At 30.6% G+C, this 9,241-nt stretch overlaps 1 protein-coding gene and 1 pseudogene across 2 annotated transcripts; both read left to right on the top strand.

The window, feature by feature from the left end:
* The first annotated feature begins 974 nt into the window (after positions 1 to 974).
* Positions 975 to 5,898, top strand: LOC111276834 (isopentenyl-diphosphate Delta-isomerase I). The gene is made up of 6 exons (XM_022862727.2): positions 975 to 1,274; positions 2,816 to 2,871; positions 4,110 to 4,201; positions 4,828 to 4,930; positions 5,031 to 5,168; positions 5,412 to 5,898. Exons 1-6 carry the CDS (start codon positions 988 to 990, stop codon positions 5,660 to 5,662), a joined length of 927 nt encoding a protein of 308 aa, XP_022718462.2. The 5' UTR covers positions 975 to 987; the 3' UTR covers positions 5,663 to 5,898.
* Positions 5,899 to 7,152: 1,254 nt separating this feature from the next.
* LOC111278019 (isopentenyl-diphosphate Delta-isomerase I pseudogene) lies at positions 7,153 to 8,454 on the top strand (annotated as a pseudogene). The gene is made up of 3 exons (XR_016343424.1): positions 7,153 to 7,280; positions 7,380 to 7,517; positions 7,772 to 8,454. The product of XR_016343424.1 is annotated as an isopentenyl-diphosphate Delta-isomerase I pseudogene (transcript).
* Positions 8,455 to 9,241: the final 787 nt, after the last annotated feature.

The raw sequence follows: 9,241 nt of genomic DNA on the forward strand, positions 1-9,241 counted from the left end.
AAATAAAAAATTAAATAATTAATTAAAAAATAATTTTTTATATAATATCGGGTCAAGTGAAATTTACTTAAAATTTGAATTTGATCCGACTCGAAACCTAAATTTAAAAAAAAAAATCGATCTCGTAAAATTAGATTAAATCAAAATTCATCGAAGACGAATTAAATTATCATCCCTACTTATTATCGGAGATCTTTACATTTAATTATTCAAAATTAACCCAGACCCAAAACGTTTACCAACAAACAAAATTTTGCCCAATGGACTATCTTTTCAGCTTATTCACGTGTTTACGACTTTTCAAATTTATCAAAACTTAAATTTCAGACTCCAAAGAGTTTTATTCTTGTTTTTGTCGGTTTATATATTTATTACTCCATCCAAAATTAAATTATTCAAGAGCTAATTAATTTTGTTTATAAATTTAAAATATAATTTAATTAATTTATATAATTAAATAAAAAATAAGAAAACAAAAAGAAAAAGAAACAAATATTAATTTTAAATTATTGATCATATTTAGTAGTTTTATTTAAACTTTACTCACAATCTCACATTAATGAAGTATAAAAAAATTTCATGATAAATATGTAAATTAATAATCTATTTTGTTAAGAGTTCATTTTTTTATTCGTTGATAAAAAAAACTATCACATATATTTTTTTTTACTATATCATCTCATTAATTTTGTCGGCAAGTGCATTTGATAATGTTTTTTTACGAGTTAAATTTCAAACCAAATTCATTGTAAATCTAAAAACGATTGTGAAAAATATTGAATAAATTGAATAAAATGTATGTAAAAATTAAATTTTATCCACTGATAAAATGACAGACGGTGGTACAAGTGTGAAGATTCTTTTATCATATTTTAACTGAAAAAAAAAAGTTAAAAAATTTATTAAAAAAAAGTAATAAATAATAAATAAAAATAATAAAGAATTGAATAAAATATATATCGCATACATTGAACAACAAATTGGCCGATGCCATCATTGCCGTGTGCAGAGACCAGAGACCCAATGTCTTTGATTTTAAATACACCTTCTGCTCACGCACTTTCTCGGTCATTAGCGTCCTTTTCCTCTTCTCCAAAGCCCCATCTTTTCCTCTCTTCCTCTTTTGCCCTTCCTCCTCGTCGGTTCCCCCACGCCTCTCTCGCTTCCTTGGGGGCATCTTTGTCCTTTCGAGCCCAAGCCACTGCCGCTACCATGTCTGACGCTCCCGACGCTGGCATGGACGCTGTCCAAAGACGCCTCATGTTCGAGGATGAGTAAGTTTTTCCGATTCCACACTTCCCCTTTTCGTTTCATTTACATTTTTACCAATTTTGCCATTATATATTTTTTGTTAAAGTAGTGATCTGGATTTGCTCTGATGCTCTGTTTTGGTTTCTGAAAAAATGAAGGGAAAATTGAAAGGAATGAAAGTTCTAGCTAAAGTCAACTTATATTATTAGATTCCTTCTTTTCTGTTATAAAATTCTGTTATCATTTTACAAGTAATATAACAGAAATTTAAGCTTGTTTAATAAAGTTTTGATTGATACCTAGAAAATTTTCTTTCTTTTCTTGTTTAAATTTATTTTTGTTTTCTATTAGTACATGTATATTTTACGTAGAACTATACAGTATACGTATACATATATAGCTATGTGTATTGTATATAGGTATGATATAAAAAAGTAGATTTTGAGTAAAAGTTGTTAATTATATCTACATGATGATTTCTATAACTGGAAGCATATGTAACTCCTCTAACAGCAGGGCACTTTCCATTTATACGGTTAATTTTTTTATTTGTTCTTCATGCCACGGTCTACTTTCCTGAATAATTTGTGGGCAAAATGATTGGGAACTTCTTTCCTGACCAAGAAAATAATTTCCCTTTTCCTTCATGCACTTAGTAGCCAGATGAAACTATTAGAGGTTTTTGAATTTTGAGCCATCTTTCTATATTCTTTGCTGAAAATTGTTTCAACACTTGTAAAAAAATGGCAGGTGGAAGTAGAATTTCTAAAGAAATATAAATCACTATTACCATGATTTTATTCTTATTACTGGAGGATCTTATTCTGCCGGCTAGCTTAGTCAACTGTGAAGAATAAGTAGGATAGCAGTGCTAGCTTCATACTTATTTTTATTATCTTTAATGCTATCAATTTTGATTGGTAGCTATGAAACCTAATTACAAAAGCATCTTGGCTTACATGCTGTTATCTGTTTTGGTTATATGTCAAAATTCTTCTTGATTTGAACCCTTATGCATAGTAAGCAATGAAATGTTATCTTAAAAAACACAAAAAGAGAAAAATGTAACTGCAAATGTTGAAAAAAAGGGAAAATGTGGCAGTTTATTTTCTTAGTCTTGACATATTTTAATTAACATGAGTGAATTTTTTTTTTTTTTTTTTTACTGCAGTTCATCATGTGATATATATATATTCTTTACCTGGATTGAATTGAAAGGATGCATGTGATAGTGTTATGTGAATTGTCAGATTGTAGTAATTTGCTAATTATGGTATATGTATATCTGTTGATTGCATAGGTTCATTCTTTCTATTACCGTTACTATATATTTTCTGTGACATGAATCAAGGTTTAAAATGATTTTGAACTTACAATTTGTTATTTGACTGTATTGTCATGAAAGCATCTGCCTTTTGATTTTACATTTTGTGAGGTTATTATATTGTTCTTGCTCTTTTGAAGTGTAACTCATCTAGTATTTACTATTAACATGTGCTTCAGCATTTTAATATCAATCTCATATTGCAACTAACTTATTGGCCTTTGTTCCAATCTTTTATAGATGTATTTTAGTGGACGAGAGTGATAATGTTGTTGGCCATGAGTCCAAGTACAACTGTAAGTAAAATGCTTATTTCCCTGGGCTTAACGCTGTTGCTTTGCATTATTTTTTTCCTTTCCTTTTCTAAACTGTGTGTGCTCTTTGGTTACCTATTTTTCTAAATTCCAATGCTTTCATTTTCACTGCATATGACTAGATCTGATAATGGAAAAAAATTCTTTCTATCGTGATGACCAAATAGCTAGTGATCTGATAATGGAAAGAAATTCTTTCTATCGTGATGACCAAATAGCTAGTATATTTACCTTTCGATCAGAACAGTAGTTGTTAACTTATTATGACATTTTCTTCATCTAGCTATTATTTATATGTATGTCCTCTGAATTTCTTTTCTTGTTTGGCACACTTTTAGCATTTGCACCACTGAGCTCTAGCTTCTGTGGTGGTCTTTAAGTGATAACAAAGGTGCTTTCATCTCAAATTAGCCAAGATTGGTTAGTTTGTGATCTGTTGTGCAACTGTGTTCACACACAAGCATTTTATATATTTATAAGATTAAGGTGTTCAGAGTTTATCCTCATTCATTTGGGTGTGATGATGCAGTGCAAAACGTAATATTAAGCATCTTAAGTTCTTCAATATATGGTTAGGCCTAGTATTACTGGGGCACTTATGCCTTTTATAAATTACTTACCTCACTGCTGAAGCTGGTACAATTCCTTTCTGACTTTCATAAGAATTGTTTAGAAAAGAACTCTCCCAATAACTGGAGATTTTGTAGGATTAGAAGGATATCTAGAAGTTGCATGGTTTTATTGTGTCCCAAATATTTCACTAATTTCACATTTCTCCTATGATACAAGTTTCATATACAAACACTAAATTGGGCACGACTGCATGTACCCCTGCTTTGATACTTAAAACTTAGTGATTTTTAAGTTTTTTTTTAGCATTTGAAAAAAAAACTTTAACACCAAATTGTTAAATAGAATTTTTTTTGCATAAACTCGGTGAGCTTCTTCATTAGGCTATAAAAAGAAGCACTTCATGTACATGTGAGTCCTTTATTCTGTTGGCATTTAAGAACAAGATCAAAGAAGAGCTTGAATCTCTGACTGGGTTTTGGATCTTATAGTTTATGTTTTACATCTGCATTATGGGAATTAGAGGCTATTTAGCTTTAGCTATCAGTTCTCTGCATGCTGCTCTTTATGGGAATATATGTGATATCTGAATGTCTTTAGTCTGTTGCCTTTCATTTCTGCACTTTTAACATTGGTTTGAAAATTTACAGGTCATTTGTGGGAAAAGATTCTAACTGGAAATATGCTGCATAGAGCGTTCAGTGTATTTTTGTTTAACACAAAATATGAGTTGCTCCTTCAGGTAACATAATAAAAGTATAGATACTTGAGATATTTAGAATTTTATTATTTTCAAACTTTGACATTACAATGACAAATGAAACAAACAAGTTATATCATTGATCATATTTATTCACCTCATTTTCCTTATTTTGGAAATTAAGATTTTGGTGTCTGAATCTCTGTCCACTTTTATCCTTTGAAGAACCTTATGAGTCCTAGACCCCAAGTAAAAAGTGAAAATCAGTAAGAGTAGTTCTATGTTGGACAGATTGACCCTTATGAAGTTGAATTCTATAGGAGTAATTGCTTTTAATTTTATGGGATGGTTGACAGAAAAAGAGTAGTAAAAGATAAAAAAAAAAAGTGGGAAAGTAGGAGTGTTCCAGGTCTTGGCCAAGCTAGCTAGCACCTTGCATTATCTAAATCTTATCCTTTAACATTCCCTCTAATTGTAATTTCTTTTTTGGTACCTGATATGGCATTGAATACATTGCATGTATCAACTTTGAACGATGTGAAATTAATTAATTGTTTGTGCCAATTCAAAATATATGTTTGCTAGCATCGTAGCATTTGTGCAATAGTTATGCTTTGTAAATAGGTGATGTTTTGGTCACATGCCTTTTCTGTCTGGTTTTTGGGCAGCAACGATCTGCAACAAAGGTAACATTTCCTCTTGTGTGGACAAACACCTGTTGCAGCCATCCTTTGTACCGTGAAACTGAGCTTATTTTAGAGAATTGCCTTGGTATATACCTTTTATGCCTATCTCAATTTATTACGGGATTTTCTCTCATACTGTGGCTGATATTTTTTCCCATTTCCTTTTCTAATCATCTGCTTACCAGGGGTGAGGAATGCTGCACAAAGGAAGCTTTTGGATGAGTTGGGTATTCCTGCTGAAGATGTTCCTGTAGATCAGTTCATCCCACTGAGCCGCCTGCTTTACAAGGCACCTTCTGATGGCAAGTGGGGCGAGCATGAACGTAATAATTCCACTCTGTTTACATAACGTTCAGCATTATGTTTGAATATTTTCCCTTTCCAAGTCTTTTTAATTGCATTAAGGGGAAAGTTCTTACAATTTACAAATTATACGTTTCAGTGGCTGGTGTTATGATTGTCTCATGTCTATTTCTTGGCCTGGCTTTTCAGTTATTGCATGAACCTATCACTTACTACTGTCCCTGTCTCCTAAACTGCTGCCGTATGCATTTATTATGTTGCAGTTGATTACCTCCTATTCATTGTCCGGGATGTTAATGTTCATCCAAATGCCGATGAGGTAGCAGATGTTAAATATGTTAATCGTGATCAACTGAAAGAGTTATTGCGTAAAGCTGATGCTGGTGAGGAAGGTTTGAAACTGTCGCCTTGGTTCAGACTTGTTGTGGATAATTTCTTGTTCAAGTGGTGGGATCATGTTGAAAAGGGGACCCTTAAGGAGGCGAGTGACATGGAAACCATTCACAAGTTGTGACTTACAGAAAAAGCAAACACATGAGCAAAGTTTGATGGGTGGTACCATCGGAAAGTTTATTCCAATAAATGCAGCCTGGAAATTGTTCTAAAAATGCCTGGTTTCTTTATGTTGTTTGAATTTGTTTTACCCACATGACAATATTACATGTTGCTAAATTTTGAGTTAAATGTTGCAGTTGCCTGGGCATGTACTTTAGATTTGAATCTAATAAAAAGCTTTTTTCTTGATTTCCATGGTCAGATTCACCTTTCTTTGTTAAATTGTTAAGGTTGTTAGGCAGCTATGGATGGTAGAACAAAGTCTACTCTCAAAGTAGAGCAAATCGTTAGATTAGTCAAAAAAAATTATAGTGATTTGATTACGGTGATTAGTTCACTGTATTTGGTACTTATTTAATGGTGACAGTATTATTGGATAATGAGTAAATTATTATCTTAGAAGTTAATTTAATTTTTATCCGAAAGACTGAAAAATTTTTATTACCGAAGTGAAATAATATATAAAATTAAAAAAAATTAAAATTACTCACTTAACTGTGAATTAAAAAAATTAAATTAATTGTAATTATTTTATATTATAAATTTTTATATTTTGAAATTAATATTCAACATAAAAAGTTCAAAAATAATTTGTGTAATTTTTTTATTTTTTAATATATATAATCTTTTGATTTTTAATAAATTAATTTTATTTTTTTAATTTAAATATTTTTTTCATAATTTATACTGTAAAAATTAGTTTACCTACCAATAAATATATTTTTAATTAATAATTTTATTACATTTTATTGTGAAGTAAATAAAATATTATTATTATTTTCAAATAACATTAAAATCATTAACTTGTATAACTATTGTAATAGATAGGCATGATTATTTTGATACTCTCAAACAAAATAATATTTGAATTTTAGTAAAATTAACAATTTTTAACCAAATAAAATAATTTCAACTCAAATATGTTTCAATTATATTTAATTGAAAATTATAGTCTGTGTCTTACGTCTGCGGGAATTAAAGGCTATTTTTATCATTGAGCATATTTATTCACCTCATTTGCTTTATTGTCCATTTTTATTCTTTGGCGAACCTTAATGAGTTCTAGACCCAAGTAAAAAAGTAAAATCAGTAAGAGGAGTTCTATGTTGGACAGACTGACCACTATGAAGTTGAATTCTATAGTAGTAAGTGATTTTAATTTTATGGAATGGTTGACAGAAAAAGAGGAATAAAAGAAGAAAAAAAAAGTGGGAAAGTAGGAGTGCTCCAGGTCTTGGCCAAGCGATCTAGCACCTTTCATTATCTAAATCTTATTCTTCAACATTCCCTCTGATCGTAATTTCTTTTTTGGTACAGGATATGACATTGAATACATTGCATTTATCAACTTTGAATGTCTTGACATTATTTTCTTTGTTTATGCTAATTCAAAATATATGTTTGTTAGCATCGTGGCTATGCTTTGTAAATAGGTGATTTTTTGCTCACATGCCTCTTTTTCTGGTTTTTGGGCAGGAACGATCTGCAACAAAGGTAACATTTCCTCGTGTGGACAAACACCTGTTGCAGCCATCTTTTGTATCGTGAATCTGTTTCTATTTCAGAGAATTGTCTTGGTATATACCTTTTATGCCTATCTCAATTTATTACGGGATTTTCTCTCATACTGGGGCTGATATTTTTTCCAGTTTCCTTTTCTAATCATCTGCTTAACAGGGTGAGGAATGCTGCACAAAGAAAGCTTTTGGATGAACTGGCTATGCCTGCTGAAGATGTTCCTGTTGATCAGTTCATCCCACTGAGCCGCAAGCTCTAAAAGGTACCTTCTGATGGCAAGTGGGGCGAGCATGAACGTAATAATTGCACTCTGTTTACATAACGTTCAGCAGTATGTTTGAATATTTTCCTCTTCCTAGTCTTCTTAACTGCAAAAAGTATGAGATCTGCATTAAGGGGAAACTTCTTAATATTTACAAATTATACATTTCAATGGCTGGTGTTATGATTGTCTATTTCTTGGCCAGGTTTTCCGGTTATTGCATGAACCTATCACTTACTACTATCCCTGTCTCCTAAATTGTTGCCCCATGCGCTTATTATGTTGCAGTTGATTACCTCCTATTCATTGTCCAAGATGTTAATGTTCATCCAAATCCCGATGAGGTAGCAGATGTTAAATATGTTAACAGTGATCAACTTAAAGAGTTATTGCGCAAAGCTGATGCTGGTGAGGAAGGTTTGAAACTGTCACCTTGGTTCAGACTTCTTGTGGATTATTTCTTGTTCAAGTGGTGGGATCATGTTGAAAAAGGGACCCTTAAGGAGGCAAGTGACATGGAAACCATTCACAAGTTGTGACTTACAGAAAAAGCAATACACATGAGCTAAGTTTGATGGCGGTACGGCCGGAAAGTTTATTTCAATAAATGCAGGCTTGAAATGGTTCTAAAAAGGCCTGGTTTCCTTTTGTTGTTTGAACATGTTACCCGCATAACAATATTACATGCATGTAGCTAAATTTTGAGTTAAAATGTTGCAGTTAGCTGGGCATGTAGTTTAGATTTGAATCAAATAAAAAGCTTATTTCTTATTTTACATGGTCAGAGTCACCTTTCTTTGTTAAATTGCTAAGATAGTTTGGCAGCTATTGATGGAAGACGAAAGCCTCACGCTGAAAGTAGAATAAGTCTTTTACCAAGAATTTGACATGGAGTGATCACTCAAAAAATCGATCTGAATGTAGTGATTGTTATATCGTATCGATTCGAGGATTTGATCACTAGATGTAAAAAGTCAAGAATTCGCCATCAAATTTTTTTTTTTTTGAGATGCAATTATCTATTAATCCTATCTTTTGGTTTACGAATTTGAATTTTGGTTTATGAGTACAATTATACGTGAAAAAAGTTATAGTATCTATACAACACCCATCCTAAGACAGTACTAATTACTTTTATATGATTCTAAATTTGTCTCATTCAAATAGTCTTTTACTTATTACTTCATCATTTTTGTTTTTTTATTTTTATTATTTGAATATTGAAAATTTTTTAAGTTATTTCTAATACTCTCAGTATAATTTAAGAAAATTTTTCACTTCAAGAGTATTCAAAAAAATTATTTATCTTTTTAAAGAGATTTTGTCATCGAATTTATTTTAATATTTTGAAAGTAGGTTATAATTCCTTTATACAAACCCATATGATACAATTTTTAAAAAATGGAGAAAAATCACCATTGATGATTCTCTCTTAATTTTATTATTGATGAAAATTTTAATTTACTTTAAAACGTTTATTTATTGTTTATTTTTATTATTAAAGTAAAAAAAATTCATTGGTTAAATTCCTAAAATATTTTCAATACTTTGGAATATTTTAAGAAAATTGCTTGTCTATGAAATTTTGATAAAGTCACTACTCATGTCTTTTATTCTTGTAAAATTGTACTTACCTTAATAATTTAAATATTTTTATTTTTATTTTTATTATTCTTTATTGAAAAGATTTTCAAATAATTTTACTAACATTTTTTATAAAATTTTGAAAAATACTTTTTTAAGAATCACACCTTGTGA

This window comes from Durio zibethinus, chromosome 7, assembly GCF_047325235.1.
Source record: "Durio zibethinus cultivar Kanyao isolate XHJ-2024 chromosome 7, ASM4732523v1, whole genome shotgun sequence".
Classification (NCBI taxonomy): domain Eukaryota; kingdom Viridiplantae; phylum Streptophyta; class Magnoliopsida; order Malvales; family Malvaceae; genus Durio; species Durio zibethinus.